The following is a 21,379-nucleotide window of genomic DNA, read 5'->3' as shown; positions in this document are numbered from 1 at the left end:
TTGGATTGTTGTCTTTTCATTTTCATTTGTTTCCACATTTTTTTAAATTTCTTCTCTAATTGTCTGGTTGACCCCCTCATTCTTTAGTAGGGTGTTCTTTAACCTCCATGCTTTTGGAGGTTTCCAGACTTTTTCCTGTGGTTGATTTCAAGTTTCATAGCCTTGTGGTCTGAAAGTGTGCATGGTATGATCTCAATTCTTGTATAATTATGAAGGGCTGTTTTGTGACCCAGTATGTGATCTATCTTGGAGAATGTTCCATGCGCACTGGAGAAGAAAGTATATTCTGTTGCTTTTGGATGCAGAGTTCTAAATATATCTGTCAAGTCCATCTGATCCAATGTATCATTCAGGGCCCTTGTTTCTTTATTGATCCTGTGTCTAGATGATCTATCCATTGTTGTAAGTGGGGTACTAAAGTCCCCTGCAATTACCACATTCTTATCAATAAGGTTGCTTATGTTTGTGACTAATTGTTTTATATATTTGGGGCTCCCGTATTCAGTGCATAGACATTTATAATTGTTAGCTCTTCCTGATGGATAGACCCTGTAATTATTATATAATGCCCTTCTTCATCTCTTGTTACAGCCTTTAATTTAAAGTCTAGTTTGTCTGATACAAGTATGGCTACTCCAGCTTTCTTTTGACTTCCAGTAGCATGATAGATAGTTCTCCATCCCCTCACTTTCAATCTGAAGGTGTCCTCAGGCCTAAAATGAGTCTCTTGTAGACAGCAAATAGATGGGTCTTGTTTTTTTATCCATTCTGATACCCTCTGTGTTTTGGTTGGAGCATTTAGTCCATTTACGTTCAGCGTTATTATAGAAAGATATGGGTTTAGAGTCATTGTGATGTCTGTAGGTTTCATGCTTGTAGGGATGTCTCTGGTACTTTGTGGTCCTTGTAACATTTCACTCACAGAATCCCCCTTATCTCTTGTAGGGCTTATTTAGTGGTGATGAATTCCTTCAGTTTTTGTTTGTTTGGGAAGACCTTTATCTCTCTTATTCTGAATGACAGACCTTCTGGATAAAGGATTCTCAGCATATTTTTTCTGTTCATCACATTGAAGATTTCCTGCCATTCCTTTCTGGCCTGCCAAGTTTCAGTAGATAGGTCTGCCACTAGTCTTATGGGTCTCCCTTTGTAGGTTAGAGCCTGTTTATCCCAAGCTGCTTTCAGAATTTTCTCTTTATCCTTGTATTTTGCCAGTTTCACTATGATATGTTGTGCAGAAGATCTATTCAAGTTACGTGTGAAGGGAGTTCTCTGTGCCTCTTGGATTTCAATGCCTTTTTCCTTCCCCAGATCAGGGAAATTCTTAGCTATGATTTGTTCAAGTACACCTTCAGCCCCTTTCTCTCTCTCTTCCTCTTCTGGAACTCCTATTATATGGATATAGTTCCATTTGATTGCATCACTTAGTTCTCTAATTCTCCCCTCAAACTCCTGGATTTTTTTATCTCTTTTTCTCAGCTTCCTCTTTTTCCATAATTTTATCTTCTAATTCACCTATTCTAGCCTCTGCCTCTTCAATCGTGCTATGGCCACCTCCATTTTATTCTGCACTTCATTTATAGTATTTTTTAGCTCCTCATGACTATTTCTTAGTCCCTTGATCTCTGTAGCAATAGATTCTCTGCTGTCCTCTATGCTTTTTTCAAGCCCAGCAATTAATTTTATGACTATTATTCTAAATTCTTGTTCAGTTATATTGCTTAAATCATTTTTGATCAGTTCATTAGCTGTCGCTACTTCCTGGAGTTTCTTCTGAGGAGAATTCTTCCATTTTGTCATTTTGGGTAGTCCCTGCGGTGGCTCCAAACTGCAGGACACTTCCCCTGTGCTGTCAGGAGTAGCTTGTATTGGTGGGCGGGCCACAGTCAGGCCTGATGTCCGCCCCCAGCCCACCACTGGGGCCACAGTCAGACTGGTGTGTACCTTATCTTCTCCTCTCCCAGGGGCAGGACTCACTGTGAGTGGCCCCTGTCTGGGCTACTTGCACACTGCCAGGCTTGTGGTGCTGCTTCGATGGGACCTGGCATAGTAGCCAGGGTGGATCCGTAAGGTGCATAGGGGTGGGAGGGGCAGGCTTAGCTCACTTTGCCATGGGTGGTCCCCTGCGGGAGGGGCCCTGCAGCACTGGGAGGGAGGCAGACCCATCGGAGGCATGGATCCACAGAAGCGCAGCCTTGGGCGTTTGCATGGTGCAAGCAAGTTTGGTGATGGGAACTGGTTAATTTTGGAATTTTGGCTGGGGGATGGGAGAGGGAGATGGCGCTGGCCAGCACCTTTGTTCCCTGCCAAGCTGAGCTCTGTCCTCCGGGGCTCAACAACTCTCCCTCCCATTGTCCTCTAGACCTCCCGCTCTCCAAGCAGAGCTGTTGACTTATAACATTCCAGATGTTAAGTCCCATTGGCTGTCAGAACACACTCTGTCCGGCCCCTCTGCTTTTACAAGCCAGACTTGGGGCCTCTGCCTTGCTGGGCAGGCTGTCCCTCCACCACCCTGGCTCCCTCCCACCAGTCCGTGTAGCATGCACTGCCTCTCCACCCTTCCTGCCCTCTTCTGTGGGTCTCTTGTCTATGCTTGGCTCCAGAGAATCCATTCTGCTAGTCTTCTGGCAGTTTTCTGGGTTATTTAGGCAGATGTGGGTGGAATCTAAGCGATCAGCAGGACGAGGTGAGCCCAGTGTTCCCCTACGCCTCCATCTTCTGGGCACCCGCTGTTTCCTTGACTTGAAATGACTTTTTCTCTTCTCTGTCTGGCAAATCCTCCCCCCAAATGATAAGAATCTGTAAGGCTCACAAGCAGAATTAGCCCCTCTAACTTCTGTGCTCATACAGAACCTTATACATACTTCCATTTCTGCACTTGAAGCTCCATGTTAGGATTGGTTGCTTGTGGGTCTGCATTTCCCTCAGTGAAGAACCAAAGGGGAAAAGTGTCTCTGATTTCCTAATTTCTATCACAGTGCCTTCCACAGCACAGCTAGTGATAAATCATTCCTGGAGGGAAGTAGATCAGCAATAACTGGGGAACCCATCCTTCTGTCACACTAGGGGCCCAAACATTGCCACTCCTGGGAGAGACTGTACTTTTCATTCAACAAAAATACTGAGATTTGTCTTCAACACTTCACAACCATTGCCATATCATTCCCTCATATTCCGCCTACTCCTGTCCCTGAGCCTCATCTTCACCTAGTGGCACTGCACTAAGCTTGCTCTTGTGCCTACAGAGTAAATAGTCACCTCTCCATACGACTGATTTTGAGGAAAATAAGTCTACACCACACACTGGGATGCAAATCTATCAGTGTGACTCTTCCCTCACATAGAAAAATCGGATGCTCCATTTGTTCTTTTTGATAAATGAATAGCAAAGATAAGCTCAGGGACAGCATCAAGATACAATTACACACGTTCCAGCTCATTCTAGGCTATAAGCTGCTGGAGAGGAGCAGCTTGTCTTTTCTATAATCTCACAGTGGATCTCATGTCCTGGAGGGCAACATAATGGTTGAGAGCATGAGCTTCGGAATAGGACAGACATGGGTTCAAATCTCAGTTCTGCCATTAAGTGGCTATGGGACCTCAAGAAAATTACCTAACCACTTGAGCCTTACCAAAAATTAGATGTAATAATAATAATACCTGGATCATTGAGCCGTTGTGAAGAATAAATGAACTGTTGCTAATACCTGATGTAGACTGGGCAGACAACAATGATCATGACTCATCTGAGCATCCTCTAAATATTACCTGCTTTGGCCTATCACCATCTCACAGGTCTCCATGGAGATGTCATATTCTCTCTTAGCAACCTAACAACTCTTACAATTTAGTGTTCTGACTTTGGGTACTACTCCCTTGACAACCAGAGGGTAGGAGGTAGGGAGGAGACAGTGAAAGTTGCTATTTTCAAGATGGAGGCATAATATAGTAACTCACTCACTGACTGATTATTTCAAGCTCATGATTCATATATGCCTTTCCTGTGCCAGTGTTGAGCATTGAACAATAGGGCTGTGAAGAAAGAAAAAAATCATTGGGAGGGAGGAGAAAACCATTATGGGGCTGGCAGGGGGAATATGTGGGAAGGAATTCTAGATTCTGTGCTATTTTCTTGAAGCAAATATTGGATGTTGGTGTCCTTTACTTGGAAAGTAAAGGGGGGAAAGAAGTTTATTTAAGAGGCTATGCATCAACATTTGAACTCTCATATGAGCATTTACTTATTTTGTCTTTCAAAAATGTACTGATTTTTCCCTACGTTGAAATTGTAAACTGTCACCAGGTAATTTAAGCAATCAGAACTTCCGCCCTGCTGGGACATAGTTCTAGAATGTTCAGAAAGCCTTGCGAAACACACTTGCCCCATCAACCCCACATTAGCATCAGCATTTCTGGAAAGAGGACTCAAGCTGGGTTCCTCTCCCATCCCATGCCCCCAGAGGGAAAGCCAGGTCTCCAGGAGGGCACCAGGTCATCCCTTCACTGCAGATTCCTTAATCCAATCCTTAAGAAGATGCAGAGAAAGAACGGGCACACAGCAGGGGCTTGTGATGTTCTTTGTTATCAGGACCCTGCGAGCCTTCTTTCATCTTACTAAAATTATACCCTTTCTGCTAAGATAGAAAAGAAAACCAGGAATTGGTAACTGTATCCCACTCAACCCCTTCCAGTACAAGGGTATGGAAAAGGGAAGTGGCTGATCCGTCCTTCTCGGGTTACAGTACTATTCATGCAGAGCTTCTATTTCCCACATCATCCCAACACTCCAAGGGTTTTGCTCAACCCTTCAGAGATGGGAACGATCCTGAAGGATTAAAATAACACAATCAAACACCATATGTTAAAAACTTTTAGTACATTATTTTTCTTAACTCTCCCAACATCCCCAAAGAAGTAGGTGTTGTTATTACTTTCGTGTTTTTACATCTCAAGTCTCCAGATGATACTTGGGGCGGCAAAGAAACCAGATCGCAGTTAAACAGCTAGCAAATTTCAGATTGGGGATTTGACCCCAGGCAGCCTGGCATCAGAGCTCACGTGGTTAACCTGCATTCTAACATGAACTTCGGAACTCCATCCTGCTGGGTGAGGATACTCACCATGTTGTAGAAGGTCCGCAACACTCCTTGTCCACAACTGCTCTGAAAGCAACTGATGTGGTACTTAGCAGCCAGCTGGCCACGTGTGGTTCTTATCCGGCCTTCAAGGCCACCTCCTTAACCCCTGGGTTGGAGTTCAGGAAGGACTGGAAATCACTTCAGGCCATAGCTACACTCAATGTTGGTCTTCCCAGGTCATGGACAAGCTGGACTGTGATAAATTTGCAAAGAAATAGGAGGGGCACATGGGTTCACTTGAAGGGCTGGTACATGTCAGGCAGCTTAGAAAACTACAGCTTGGGGCGCCTGGGTGGCGCAGTCGGTTAAGCGTCCGACTTCAGCCAGGTCACGATCTCGCGGTCCGGGAGTTCGAGCCCCGCGTCAGGCTCTGGGCTGATGGCTCAGAGCCTGGAGCCTGTTTCCGATTCTGTGTCTCCCTCTCTCTCTGCCCCTCCCCCGTTCATGCTCTGTGTCTCTCTGTCCCAAAAATAAATAAACGTTGAAAAAAAAATTAAAAAAAAAAAAAAAAGAAAACTACAGCTTTATTCTGTCTTAAAAGGTAGCTATGGCAGAGCCATCACTGAGACTCCTGAGGGGAAATGTCCAGACTCTTGGTGGATCACCTTCCTCCCTCTGCCCTCTGTGGCACTGCCCTTGCTTCTCTTTCCTTCCCCTGTCCAACCAAGCACCGCAGGACCCGGCCTGCTGCTCCTTCAATAACTTCAGTTATCAGGGTGTTCCAGGGTCCAAGCGATCCTGAGTAAGAAGCATGGAGATGCGGGGACCTGATGCCTCTTCTTACACTGTGTTGCCAGTGGCTGTCATTTCCCATTTCTGCATGTCAGACCTTCAAGGACAGGAACTGTGCTCATTTTCTTCTGGATTTCCAGTGACTTAACCCAGTTGTCTAGTATATGTGAGATCAATATATACTGAAGTAGATTGATTAATTAGTAGTTCTTCTTATAGATCTCTTCACAACTGCATTTTACTTATCAGCTTCATATACACTCCATACCAGGAATGAAGTCTTACATTCAGTGTTGTGCATTTACATTAGTTTACAATACTTATGCCATATCATACATGTTCACCCATCCACACTAGTGTGAAAATCCTTGAAGGCAAAAACTATACCCTACTTACCTTTAAAGGTCTGCTGCGATGCCTTACACACGGTTGGCTCAGTGGTTGTTTAGTTGATCTAAGTAATCTCTCTGAAAGCAGAAACTGTATGCATAGATGGAGATATTCATCCAAGGCCTTCTAAAACTTCTACTAAAGAATTCAGTAGTAGAATTCTAATTTTGCCAAATTATAGGAAAACATTCCTTGAGCTAATATGACTTTCACAGGAATTCACGGGGTTCAAATTATATTCTAACAAGAATACCTTTTGTTCCTCACTTGGGAGCCCCCATTCCCAAAGCATAAGCTTGCCACATCTTACCACTGTGTGTTGAATTTTCCTCTCAGTATATGACTAGGATTGTATTTGTCTTTAGCCTGATCCAGTCTATATAAGCTATACCAGAGTCCTTATATTTCCCTGAGAGTTTGCATCTCCTTGTCTAAGGCCAACTTCTGTCATTGTTGAAGTCATGAGAATTCCACTTTTTCCACGTGCTGTGGAGTTGAGACAGATGGATCTTCTGGTCCAAACACCCTTTCTAGACACCAGCACAAGTGTCCACCAGCCCCAAATGTCTTGGACCCTATGCTGACTCTCAGATGTCATGTTGGGGCTCAAGCATCTGATCTTTAGGACACAGAGACCTTTCTTTTCTTCCTTCCCACCTGTTTGGATTAGAGTCCTCCACAACACAAAAGAGCTCATTCCTCCTCTGCCACCATAGAACTTGACAGCCTATCAGCTGGAGTTGGGCAACAGAAGGATCCTAATGCATATAAAGGTCTGGTTGGCTTCCCTACGGTTAAGGAAGACCTGACCTAGAAACAGAAAAAAACCTTTCAACTCTGTCCTGGGAAGTTAGTATTTTCCCTCCTCCCCACTACTGGCCAGGTTGCCACTTTACCCCAGCCCAGAAGAGGGGGGCTCTTCCCTTAGCAGTGGAAAACAAAACACAAGGAGGGCCTTCACACACCATGACTTGCATTTGTGCTGTGCTATCCTGCCACAGGGGCCACATGGATCATTCTTTTTCCCCTTTTGTACAAAGCTTCAGAATTTTTTTGCTTATGTGTTGGGATGGCAGGAGTTAAGCCAAGAAGAGAAAAGTAAAAGAGGAGGGAAGAAAGGAAGTCAGTCCTGAATAAAAGAATTTAAGACTGTCAGTGAGAATGTACTTAATGCCACCGAATTGTACACATAAAAATGATTAAGGTGGTAAAGGCTCTGTTTTGTATATTTCACGAAACATACAAAAAGATTATACAAACAAGCCCTGATAGTTGTCACACATTGTTTCAAGCATGTGTGCCAAACCTCCTAATGTGTAAATCAATTTATGGATATATTTAATCTGCTAAAATAGATTTACATTAAGTGAAATTGACTTGTCATAAGCCACAGGTCTCCTCTCTTCATTGTTGTCAAAACAACACTCCACACATATAGACTTTAAGTCTGTCAGCTACCTCAGAAATCATCATTTTTAGGATGGGGTCTCTGAGATATTTTATCAAATCCAGTTTTTGGAAGATAGGTTTTTGGGCTCTGTTCATGTGCACGTTGTCTCAGATAGTACCCAAGCTTATAGAGTTGTAGAAAAATTACAGACTGGTATCTCTTTTGTTTCAGATAAAAACATGGCACAAGCAAAACACTCTTAATATGTATCCATATTGTCTGTTTTGTGTAGATATCAACTGGAATTCCCAGGAAAGGAATTGCGCCCCTAACTGGGCACCCATCTACTTTCTGTGTTTAGCCGAATACTTTTGTGAAATCACCAGGCACCGGTGGCAATTGTTATACTTCTTTAAACACAAGTGTCAGTCAGGGTACAGACAATAAGCACTTTGAAAAAGCCATACATTAAGAGGCAAGAACTGCTTGAGGAATCACAAATATTTATTCTAAAGTGGGTCTTAGTTTAGCTTTCTTCTGACTCAGGCTGTCTGCTGACATCAGCCATTTATCCAACATCTCAAACCCATTCAAATAGGAGCCAGTTCCCCATACTTCCAGCTGGCAATCCCCTCTTTTTTTTTTTTTTTTGGATTTTAGTTTAGTTTAGTTTTAATTTAAATCCCAGTTAGTTAATATACAGTGTAATATTAGTTTCAGGTGTACAATTTAGGGATTCAACACTTAACAACACCCAGTGCTCATCACAAGTGCCCTCCTTAATCTCCATCATCTATTTAACCCATTCCCCCACCCACCTCCATCCATCAACCCTCTTTTGTTCTCTATAGTTAAGAGTTTGTTTTATGGTTTGTCCCCATTTTTTTTTCTTTTTTTCCCTCTGTTCATCTGTTTTGTTTCTTAAATTCCGTATATGAGTGAAATCATAGTATTTGTCTTTCTCTGACTTATTTCACTTAGCATAATACTCTCTACCTCCATCCATGTCATTGCAAATGACAAGATTTCATTCTTTTTTTGTGGCTCAGTAATATTCCATTATATATATACCACATCTTCTTTATCCATTCACCAGTCAGTGGATTTGGGCTCTTGGGAAGATCATGGTATCATGTCAATTGTTTTGTACTTGTTAAGTACCTGTTTGCACTGTTTGTACTATTGAGGTCTGATTTATGTATGTGATCTATTGTGGAGAATGTCCCCTGTGCCCTTGAAAAAAAATGTATTCTACTTCTTTAGGATGGAATGTTCTGAATATATCTGTTAAGTCCATCCGGTCCAGTGTGTCATTCAAGGCCATTGTTTCCTTGTTGATTTTCTGCTTAGATGATCCATCCATTGATGTAAGTGGGATGTTAAAGTCCCATAGTATTATCATATTATTATCACTGAGTTTCTTTATGTTTGTTATTGTTTTATATATTTTGGTTCTTTCATGTTGGGGGCATAAATATTTACAATTGTTAGATCTTCTTGTAGGATTGTCCCCTTTATCATGATACAGTGCCCTTCTTCATCTCTTGTTACAGTCTTTGGTTTGAATTTAGTTTGTCTGATATTATTGTTAGTCTGGTTTTCTTTGATGTCCATTCATACGATAAATGTTTCTCCGCCCCCTCACTTTTAATCTGGTGGTGTCTTTAGGTCTAAAATGAGTCTCTTGTAGGCAGCATACAGATAAATCTTGTTTTTTTATGCATTCTGATTTTTTGCTTTCTCGGGCTTTACATTTCCCTCCACATCTCCTTTCCCCTCAGTCCCTCTATCCTTCTACCATCCTTTGTTCAACCCCACTCCCGTGCTTTTAGGTCCAATAGTCACATCAGAAAACCCAGACAAAACTCATGTCCACCCCAGACTCTAGGTCAGCCTCAGTCTTGGTTAATAGAGAAGTCTGGAAGATGGGGTGGAGCAACATCTCAACCTTTGTCCCTGGTTGTGATCTTGGGACTGTTTTTAATTTGTGGTCTTTGCTAGTTGTTCTCCATTTGCTTACCCAAATCCACTCTGCTTAACCTGCTCAGTACCATGAAGTTGACTCATGTGGAACACCTCACTCAGGCTCCATTGCCAAGTGACTTTCAGCTGGTTTGGCCAATGGGAGGCACTGCAGGAGGTAGAGAATGGCAGTAAAAAGAGGTCATGGACTTACCTGCTCCCTTGGTGCACCTTCCGGCATCCATCATGACTATGGTTCCTGCCAGACAGTTGTTCTTCAAGTCAGATCCCACTGGGCTCAGGTGATACTCCTTTCCTCCCTCCACCCTTCAGCCCTAAGGGTGGTAATAGCCTTCCACCGTTGGTTGTCTCTAGGTTCTTCATGACCTTGTCTGCTTCCTTGACACTGACCATGAAGTCTCTTTATTTGAACGGCTTCCTAGCAAGAGCTTTACCAGTTCCTGGTCAAACCATCTTCTCCCTTCTCCTTAGGTGCTCATTTTCATTCCTTACCTGATACTTTGGGTGTACTAGATCTCTCTTTCAGGACTGCAGCACTCATTCCCCTCTTGGGGGAGGCGGTCATGGCTGATGGTTCTCATGGTTGTGTCCTTCTTCAGGAATTTCCCTCAGCAGAAGCAAGCCACCTTGCCCAGGGTCACACCCTTCCCCATACAAACACGGTTCATATCCAGTGGTCCACTGATCAGTGGGGTGAAGGGTGAGGTATATAAAGTGAAATCTCCTTGCTTCAGGGTTAGAAAACCTCGAAGGGCCTTTCCAGCTCTATCTCTCCATGTGGGATTGGCTGAAGATTTCATTGACATTGCATTGCTGTTCAACTCCTCTGCCCTTCATTCTGCCTATTCTCCCTCATCAGTGCTGTTCCTGACAGCACTCCCCAGTAAACTTCTTGGGCACGCACCCAATTGTAGTTTTTTTTTCCCCAAGAACCTGTCCTGAGACAATGGGTTCCTGACTAATGTCCAAGAAGTAGTTTCTCAACTCCATGCTGCCAGCCTTTGAAGACAGTGCTTGCCACACTAGACCAAACTTCCTTCTGTCGAGCCCTAACCACAGTTTGCCACTCACCTGTCTGGATCTCCCACTTGTCCCCCACCCATCAGAAATCCCACTATTTGGTTCTCTCTCCCTCTGTGACTAGAGAGTCCAGTGTCTCTGGATTGAACCATCTCATCATCAACTGACCTCTGGCTCAGATGTTCTTATAAAATAATAAAAATGTTTCTCAGTTCATACTATGTGCTGAACACAGTGCCAGGTACTAGGGACACAGAAATTGATAAGAAGTAGTTTCTGCCTCTGAGGGTTCAAATCCCAGATATGCCACTTTACTAGCTGTATGACTTTATTAAGGAGACTAAGAAGTGGCTGGAAAGGTAGGAGGAAGATTCAAAGAGAATGGTGCTCTGGCAGCCTCCTCAGGGGGGAGGGAGAGATCAACTGTGTTAGATGCTGCTTGATCGGTTAAATAACATAAACACTGAGAATTTTCATTGGCTATGGATACACAGATGTTACCAGAAAGCTTGACAAGAGCTGTTTTAGTGGAACACTGGGGGCAACAACCAAACTGTGGAGTAGGCTCAAGAGGGAAATGGGGTCAATGATGCGGAGATGGAGTGCATGATGTAGAGATAGTTTTGCTGTAAAGGGAAACAAAGCAATGCAGTGGCAGATCATAAGAGGAACAGGAGATTTTGGAACAAGTATTTTTACCATTGAAATGATCAAGAGGAGAAATTTTGATGATTTGGGGATACAGCTGCTGGAGTGAGAGGAGATAGAGATGTATCTAGTGCACAAGTGAGGATGCTACTCTTAGGAGCGTGGAGATGAAGTGTAGGAGGACAGCGGAAAGCAGGCTCATAGACAAGAGACTGACCTTCCATTGCTTCCATTTTCTCGATGAAATAAGGAGAAAAGTCAGAAGCTAAAGTGAGAAGTTGGGAAAAGGCATGAGTGATTTGAGGACAAAAGAAGGGTGTAGATAGTCATTCTGGGGAATGGATAGAAAATGAGTTGACTAGGGCGTGTAAATTGGGTTGTTGGGATGATTCAATTAGATAGTGAATGAAAAGCATTTAGTACGATGCCCTCTACATAGTGAATATATTTAAAAATAGTTATTAATTAAGTCAATCTGGTGATGACCTCAAAGTACTTTGAGAATATGGAGGAAACACACCTCCGAGGAAACCTGGGGAGCTATCCCCAGAGTTGACAAATTCAGAGCTGGTCTTGAGGAAAGAAGGAACAACGTAACAAAGAACAATACGTACTACACATAGTACTGCTACTGAGAATGAACCAGCTGGTGACCTGTTTGCATAAATAAAGCTTTATTGGAATGCAGTGATACCCATTTTTCTACAGACTGTCTATAGCTACTTTCACACTATACTGTCGGAGTTAGGTAATTGCAATAGAAACTGCATGGCCTGCAAAGCCATAGTATTCACTATCTAGTTTTTTACCAAAAAAAGTTTGTTGATCCCTGAACATGGAATTAGATAAGGAGTGATTGTGGACCTAAGAAAACAAATTAGAGACACAAACAATATCATTATAGAATGAATCGACTAGAAACAATGAGGAAGAAAAGCAATACCACTAGAAATAGAATTGCTGACCTAGAAGAAATTGCTAAAATCATCAATAGCCAATGTAGTTCGGAGAGGAAAAAACTCATGGATTAAAGCAATCAGAAGGAAAACAGAAAAATATTGACAAATCTTACTCTCCAACTCTCCAGAAATTTAGAACAGCTGAAGATGATCTCAAGGATATTTAGTATTCCTAAAGTAGAGAATATAAAAAATATGGAATAGAAAGAGTAAGAATTAAAGTAGAATAAAAGAAATTTTCCAAAAAATGCAGAAAGAATTGAATCAGTCACCCTTAAAGATCATACCATGTTCCAGGAAACCTTGATCTAGGACACCGCACAGTGAATCATATTCTGATTCAGTTTTAAGAATCGAGAAAATCTTCAGGTATCCAGGCATAAATTGCAAATGATCCACAGGGATAAAAAATTGTGAGGAATCAGATTTCCCCACAGCAACAATTAATACCAAGACACAATAGAATAATACCCATAAAGCTCTGAAGGGGAGAAAATATTGTTATTTTTCATAATCTGTCAACCTTAAAACAGTAGCTCCCAGACCTAGCTTCACATTAAGATCTCTGGGGAAATTTTAAAAATGTCCCATGTTCAGAGGCCACCCCAACTCAGCTGGATCAGAATTTCTTTGAGTAGAGCCTGGAGAAGGGTATTTTGCAAAAATTCACCAGGTGACTCTAAGTGAAAGGTCAGGATCCTCAAAGTGTGGACCCTGGTTCAGCAGTAATGAGCCTGGAGCTTGGTAGAAATGCCCAGTGTCAACACCTACCCTAGACCTATAGAAATAAATGCAGACCTATCTGTATTTTAACAAGCTGTCTAGGAAATACAGATTTGAAGTTTAAAAAGGCGTGAGGAAGAATCTCTCTCTCTCTCTTAACATTGTGTTCACTTTATTGTTATAAGGACTCACTGGCTCTGAGAAAGGGTTATCTTTTGGTGTGGTGACTTACTGCTCCTTAGAAGACCAGGGAGTAACCACTGTGTGAATGACCAAGTGAAGCAGAGGCCAGTGCTAATGGAGAATGCCATTCAAGTCCCAAGGTCTCTGTTTACGACCTAAGCTCAAGTTTCCCCTGCAACAAAGATTGTATTTGGAAGCTCCTTTTGTTAATTCTTCTTTAGAAGACTTCACGTAGGTTCTTCTAAGTTGACAAATGCCATAGATCAGAACCAGAAGTTTCTTGCAGAGGAATCTTCAGGAAAGAATATCTCTTTTAGGAAAGAAGGTCTAGATCTAGATTAAGAGATAAATCTACAAAGATGGATCTAAATACAGATTAATAAAATTTTTTAAAACGAATAACATTTGGATTTTAGCAATGTTTTCTGTTGCATTTAAATTTATTTTTCTTATATCTGAGTAAAATTAAGTTGACTGACTTTTACATAGCATGCATAGAATGATCGCATTACAATAAAAGTTTTTCACCTAATGTTATTTATGATTGGTGAGATTTGAGGTGTTATTTGAATATTCTCCTTCTGCACTGTTGAAATTTCTGGAAATGTAAATTATTCTTCCAAAAATACTAACGTTATTTTTCTAATTAAAAAAAAAAAAAACCCTGGGGGTGCCTGAGTGTCTCAGTCGGTTAAGCACCTGCCTTTGGCTCAGGTCGTGATCTCACAATTCATGTGTTTGAGCCCTGCATTGGGCTCTCTGCTGTCTGCACAGAGCCTGGTTTGGACCCTCTGTCCGCAACCCCCCCCCCCCAACCCTGCACACCTCCCCGCTTATGCACTCTCTCTTGCTTTCAAACAAACAAAACAAAACAAAAACAAAACCCCTCAATTCGTTAATTTGATCAGGATGATCAGAATCTGTGCACCAGCTCACAACAACCAAATTCACAGAGACAGTGAATCAGAATTGCAATTAACATACCCATTCCTAGATCTAAGATATGTCATCCATACAAGGCACCTACTTTTTGGTGACTATATTTACTCAGGACTCTAAACTACACACGAGAGGGCTACTTAATGAACATAGAATTAGAGAAAAGGCAGTGAGTCTTATCTTCTTAGGAAATTTCCTTGAAACTATCATTGACTAACTATCATTCAGTCTTTCACTGAAGTAATTATTCTTTCTAAAGAACTGCTTTCTCATCCTAAAATCAAAACTCCATCTTCCCATCCTAAATATTTACCATAAGTTACAGTTTCCCAAGATTATGACTGATATTGCTTACACTGGAAGAATTTCCAAATCACAAATGCAAAAAGACCATTTCTGGCAAGATTGTTTTCAATCTCAAACATAAATTTAACATCGATGGTAAGCTACAATATCAGAAGTTTGCATCTCATACTTATCTCTAAAATCTTGGATTTATCTCACTTGGGGGTTGTTTGAACCTTCTGTGTACTAAATACATCCTGTTCACTGGAACAAAAAGAGTACACACAGTGTAAGGAAGTAGAGCCTGTGGGGCTTTTCTTCATTTTAAAGATTTAATGAAAAATGTAAGTCAAATTAAATTCCATCCAAGACTTGAAAGGTGATTAATTATTGTCAGTATATCTCATATCTTTGTTTATTAAAAAGACATAAACATTCCACTCCTTTCTTGCATTGGCCTGCATTGAACTCTTTCATGGGGGAGATGGGGACAAGAGACTTTACACTCTACTAATATAAATGCTACAGGATGTGTACGTGTCATAACTTAGGAAGTCAACTCAATATCAAGAGATAATTTTTCCCTGTGGAAAGACTGTCTCCCTCTAAATTTTAAGTAACTAAACCATGATGTATCAACTAAATTTAAGTTTTTAAAAAATTATTATTCTAGGGGTGCCTGGGTGGCTTGGTCAGTTGGGCATCCAACTTTAGCTCAGGTCACGATCTCATGGTTTATGAGTCTGAGCCCCATGTCAAGCTCTGTGCTGACAACTTAGAGCCTGGAGCCTGCTTCAGATTCTGTGTCTTCCTCTCTCCCTGCCCCTCCCCACTTGCTTGCTCGCTCTCTCTCTCAAAATAAATAAATAAATAAACAAACAAACAAACAAACAAACTTATTATTCCATTAAGTTTATGTATATAGGCATTGAATCCTACCAGGTTAGAATCCTAATTCTCCTGTTTTCAAACTAGAGACTCAGTGTAAAACAAAAACCCTTTATTTCTTTCATTTATAAAACAGAAAAAACATCACTTACTTTTTAGGGTTTTCATAAGGTTTGCAAAGTAATATTAAATGTTTAGAGTACATACTAGGAGGTCAATAAATGAAATCCATTTGATAATCAAAGATGTTTAGAAGTGCTCATCCAAATAAGAGTTCATCAAATTTTCATTTGAGAGAAGCTTTTCTCCTGTTTCCCATTTCTCACATCACTGGCCATGCTTGGAGTAGGTGATCAGAAGATAGAAAAGGTATTGGTAATATCTTAATCATTCTCAATTGAGATTCAGATGTAAGCACAAACATACCCACTTAAGTTTCCTTGGTTATCCCCCTAGGAATGAATGCATTGGGATAATGCATACAAACACATACATATTCATAATGTATTTTATACATTAATACAAAACAGTCAAGGATATGCAATACGTTCATTCTCCCACATCTGTGGTGGTTTCTTTTATTCTTCTGTTTGTGCTTTCTTCCTATTTCCTCCCATCCCTTATGAATTTGGGCTCTCTTCTCACTCTACTTCTTTTTATTGGAGAAAACAGCCTACGCTATGCAAATGTTTCTCCAAGTTCTAATTCTAGTCAGTATCTTTTTCCAGAACTACATACCTGCTTCCAACTACCTGTTTGGCATCTCTGTCCTGATGGCACCCTACACTGAATATACCCGAAGCTGCATTCATCATCTTATTCCCCCCAAATTGGGACCTCCTTCTGAGAATCTTATGTCTAAAATTAGAAATGAGATGGTTTGGAGTCTTCCTCTACTGTTACCCTATGTCTAATCAGTTAATCATAAGTCCTTCACCGTGACGTCTTAATTATCTTGTCTCTCCTTCCCATTCCCATTTCTACCTTTCTACTGAGAGAGTCTTACCTCGATTTTTGTAACAATCTCCTAAATACTTTCCCTACCTCCAGCCCCTTCCCATTACAATCTGGCCTACACATTATACCTGGATGCATCTTCCTAAATCACAAAAGCAGTAATTTACCTTCATTCTTAAAATCGCCCATTGTGAAACAGAGGAAATATAAACTCATGCTTGGCATCTAAGATTCCCTGCCAGGTATCATCCAGTTATCTTTTGAACCCTATCGCCCTCGATTCTTTTGACCCCGAGGTTGCATAAATGAATGGCCCCACAAAGGCAGATCTAGTTTGCACGTGAAATTTTCTTTTACCCACACATGGTTTATAAATTGTGAATGTTAGTTGCTTATTTCAATTAATTGCTAACATTTACACATTCTTGCAACTTTGGGGCTACGTTGCCATATGACACAAAGCTGGCCAATGAGTGCCCTTTTAAATGCAATAGCACGGAGAAACATGCCCCAGCTCACCAGAGCCTTCATCTGATTGGTTCTGTATCACTCAATCTGGTACTGGCTCAGTGCTTGTAAGCACATGAATTTATGACACTTGCCTTATACTACCTAGTGCTCCAGCAAATGCATCATTCCCAAACGCACAACTGTCTTTGCTTATGTTATTCAATCTTTGTAGAAGATCTCCCTACCTCTTTCCTGTCTTTAAGGTCCATTTCAAACACTGTATCTTCCATGAAGCTTTTTCTGACCACCCAGCTGGATGTTACTGCCCCATTTTTGAGCCTCGGTAACACTCTGTGGTTCTCCTATGGCCTGTATCCCGCTCTTCACTGGATTAGTCATTCGTATCCTTGACTTCTCGCCGTTTCTCAGGGAGGTGTATTGATGACGCTTGTCCCCCACTCCCCAAGGCTTTCTGAAGGAGGGGTTCTCCTCTTGACCTACACCTTCCCTCCTCCTCCCCAACGAGAGGGAGCAAGTCTCCATCTCTGATGTGGAGGGTGAGCTTGTCAGCAATGCCCGAGCATGTACCTTTGTCTAATTCTGAAGTTCAGGATTAGGAGGCCCTCTGTTGCCACACATCTAAGACAGGATTTTCCTTCCAGGTTTTACTGGCAAATAAAGCCAATATTTTCATCTGCTTGAATACTTATCTCACAACTGTTTTTAAACTCCAGTAGGGAAAAGGAGGGGTTTGTATTGGGCATCTTCTAACCCCAATAATGATTCACTCTGTCTTGAATCTTTCTGAAATTCCCTGCAAAGTCATTTACTGTGCAGATAGGCACTCAAAATACATGTATCAAATTAAATCAAAGGACACAATCAATGTGCATGAAGTTCGTGGAATGTAATTTCTCCTATGCTGTGTTCCTATAGACCATAACTTAAATTTCTTTTTTGTAGTTGTTAATGAAATACAAACAATTCTGTATATTACATAAAACATTTATTTCCTATTTACATTTCCATTTTTATGTAAATCATTGCACATCATATCACATATCAAAAAAAGAAAAAGAAGGGAAAAATATATAAACCCTACATATCAGTGAAGAAAGCATCATACCACGTGATATTTATCAGCAGTCTCGCAGGTCTCGTTTCTTGCCCTTTTTTGGTCTTCTAGTAGTTTCTTGACGAATGGTATCATACTCCAATATGGCCATTTTGGAAAGTCTCTGTAAGAATTTAGATGGTGCTCCAGCAAGAGGATCGCTGAAACCAGAACCTGTAAAGAAAAAGAAATCAGCTATTAAAGTTAAGTTAGTGCATGGAATGATAAGCTCTAAACTATCTCTTTCTCTAAATAAATAAATAAATAATCTCTTTCTCAAATGACCATTAAACACTACTAGTTTTTGATATACCACATTCTTTGAATTAGCAATAGAAAGTGTTTACCTTCTAAAGTGAGTGTGATATTACATCATCTCAAAAAATATTTAACTAAAACAACCTATATGTTTGTATTTAATCATATAAAACTAAATCTGAGTCTGCACTTCTTTTTTTTAATGTTTATTTTGAGAGAGAGAGCATGCATGCATGTGTACAAGCAGGGAAGAGGCAGAGAGAGGGGGGGCAGAGGGAAAATCCCAAATAGGCTCTGTGCTGTCAGCACAGAACCCAACATGGGGCTTGATCCCATGACCATGAGATCATGACCTGCGCCAAAATCAAGAGTCGGACACTTAACTGACTGAGTCACCTAGGCACTCCCTGACTATGTATTTCTTAAAACATGGGATGGCTGTGGAATTTATTCCAAAGCAAAAGGCACAATCTCCATAAATAATTAACTTGTTTCATAATTTATATGCTCATCAAGTTATTTTCTCCAAATATGCTGTTTCTCATAAATGCTAAGTTTAGTAAAATAGCAAAATTGTAAAGTAAAATAATCATTCACTAACTGAACAGCATTACTCAAGCTTCTATTATAGAGTGGTAGTAATAATAGTAATAGATAACATATATTGAATGATCTCTCTGGGCCAAGTACTTTACATTTATTTCATCCATGCAACACTATAAAATAGGTAACTAGTAGTATCTTGGACCACAGATATAAAAAGAAGATTTACCAGGGCTAAAAAATTTGCCCAAGGGCAAAGGATTTGAACCCAGATTCATCAAAATCAAACTTCCTATGCAAATATTACATATTGCTCTAAATATGTAACTATGTATAAATACTTCTATTACAAAATATATAAAACTTTGAAAATATACAGATTCAAACTGTTTTAAAATACTACTACTTAATTTCAAATGGTCATGTATCAGAAAAACTACAGTTATCCAGTATGGTTGTTATTTTTGGTTTGTTTTGTTATTTGAGTGTATAACATAAATAGAAAGTTCAGAGACAGACAAAGAGATAGAGTAGAGGGGAAGAATATGATCAGGATACTGTTCTTAGCAGTACAATGAACTTGACACTTAGAAAAACACTCTGGTGGAGTGCCTGGGTGGCTCAGTCAGTTAAGCCTCCAACTCTTGATTCTGGCTCAGGTCATGATCTCACGGTTTGTGAGTTCAAGCCCCACGTCCAGCTCTGCATTGACAGCACAGAGTCTGCCTGGGATTCTCTGTCTCCCTGTCTCTCTGCCCCTCCCCTGCTTGCTCTCTCTCTCTTTCTCAAAATAAATAAGCATTAAAAGAAAAACCTCTGGCTACAAATGCACTATATTCTAGACCATAAGCAAATGTCAAAAAATTTCAAAATTGCAGTTAAGTTGAAAGTTGTCAATATTAAGATAAATTTTAAATTCTCAAATACTTAGAAATTTATACATACATTCTAGATTATTCATCAGTCAAAAAAGAAATCAAAATAAACATTAAAATATCTGTAACTAAATAATAAAATATTACAAAACTTGTGCAATGCAACAGAAGTTATACATGCAGAGGTTTATACCCCAAATCTCTATGTCAGAAAAGAAGGCTTGAAAATTAATAAGCTAGATATAAGATATACATTAGGAGAATAATAAACCCAAAGAACATGGAAGACAAAAGGTAATACAGGAAAGAGAAGAAATCAATGAAGTAGAAAACAAATTTACAATAAGAAAGAGTTTTTAGATAAGTTCTTGATTGAAGAGACTAATAAAAGAGACAAGTCTCATAAGAGCAATCAAAAAATGCAGAAGGCACAAAGAAATAACATTAAAAAAGAGGAAAAGGTTGGGGGTGCCTGGGTGGCTCAGTCGGTTAAGCATTTGACTTTGGCTCAAATCATGATCTCCCGGTTTGTGAGTTTGAGGCCTGCATCAGGCTCTTTGCTGACAGCTCAGAGCCTGGAGCTTGTTTCAGATTCTGTGTCTCCCTCTCTCTATGCCCCTCCCTGGCTCGTGCTGTGTCTTGCACTATCTCTCTCAAAAATAAACATTAAGGAAAAAAAAAGAGGAACAGGTAAAGCATGTGACTCTTGATCTCAGGATTGTAGTTGTGAGCCCCATATTGGATGCAGAGATTACTTATAAATAAAATCTTAAAAAAATAATAATAAAAATAAAAATAAATAAAAATAAAATCTTTAAAAAAAGAGATAGATAGTACAGATAGAATAAAAACTAAATTTGTGCAATGTATCTGAAAAATTCTATACAATGCAAAAAGTTTTAGAAAATATAACTTACCAAAATTGATTGAAGAATTAGAATGCCTTATAAATCCTAAAATTAAAATGATTGGATCAATATTAAAATAATAATTCTTGCCTTTTTTTTGTTTGATATTAGTGTACCTATACAATTATTTTTATTAGTGTTTGCATGGCTTATATTTTTCCATCCTTGTACTTTTGATCCTTCTTGCCCTTAAATTTAAGGTATGCCTCTTGTAAGCAACATATAGTTATTTTTCTCAGTCTGATACTTTGTTCTTTCATTGAAATATTTAGTCTGCTTATATCTAATTGTTATGTTTAACTTTAAATCTTCAATCTCACTAGTTGTTTTCTATTTGTCCTGTGTTTTATGTTCCTTTTTTCCTCCTTTCTTGTCCTCTTTTGAAATGATCAAGTATTTTCTTGTTATTTATCATATTTCCCCTTTCTATTATTAGCTTGTTACTTGTATTATTTTATTGTTCTTTTAGTGGTTACCAGATTATCACATGTCTCTTTGATATATTACAATCTACTTTAAGTTTGTTATTTCACCATTTTCCAGATAATGCAAGTATCTTACAATATTTTAACTCCACATATGCCCCTCCTACCTCTGTGCTACTATTGTCAAGTATATTATTTCTACATATATTTTTAAACTTCGTAATACTACCGCTACCGCTTTTCATTCTTTCCCAAGTTGTACTTTCATTTTGTATCATTACTCCCTTAATATTTTTTAGTGAAGCTCTGCAGAAAAGAAATTCTTTCAACTTCTATCTGAATGAAAATGTATTTGTTTCACTTTTACTTTTAAAAATATTTTCACTGAATTGAATACAATTCAAGTTTGGCAGTTACTCTTTTAGCACTTGAAAATGCCATTCCACTGTCTTCTTGCTTCCATTGTCTACATTTAAAAAGTCAGTTGTGTATCTTACCATTGCTCCTTTGAAAGTAACATTTGTTTTTTCTCTTTTGGGTGTTTTGTTTTGTTTTGTTTTGTTTTAATTTA

At 39.8% G+C, this 21,379-nt stretch overlaps 1 protein-coding gene across 8 annotated transcripts in view; it reads right to left on the bottom strand.

Moving 5' to 3' along the window:
* Positions 1-5,571: 5,571 nt before the first annotated feature.
* CUNH8orf89 (chromosome unknown C8orf89 homolog) overlaps positions 5,572-21,379 on the bottom strand; it is a 38,680-nt gene continuing 22,872 nt past the window's right edge. For 3 of the 8 annotated variants that reach the window (XM_040487592.1, XM_040487594.1, XM_040487597.1), the window contains 2 exons: positions 20,393-20,428; positions 15,872-17,973 (listed from right to left, as the gene is read on the bottom strand). In XM_040487592.1, coding sequence (XP_040343526.1) covers positions 17,825-17,973; positions 20,393-20,428 — 185 coding nt within the window. In that variant the 3' untranslated portion in view covers positions 15,872-17,824. Of the gene's footprint in view, positions 5,598-15,871; positions 17,974-20,392; positions 20,429-21,379 lie in introns of those variants that run through there. The other 5 variants (XR_005794168.1, XR_005794169.1, XM_040487593.1 and 2 more) reach the window with 3 other exon arrangements.

The sequence above is a fragment of the Herpailurus yagouaroundi genome, unplaced genomic scaffold (genome assembly GCF_014898765.1).
Source record: "Herpailurus yagouaroundi ecotype Mexico unplaced genomic scaffold, PumYag 165, whole genome shotgun sequence".
Taxonomy (NCBI): Eukaryota; Metazoa; Chordata; class Mammalia; order Carnivora; family Felidae; genus Herpailurus; species Herpailurus yagouaroundi.
Note: the sequence above shows the minus strand (reverse complement) of the source record. Positions and strands in the feature narration are given on the sequence as shown.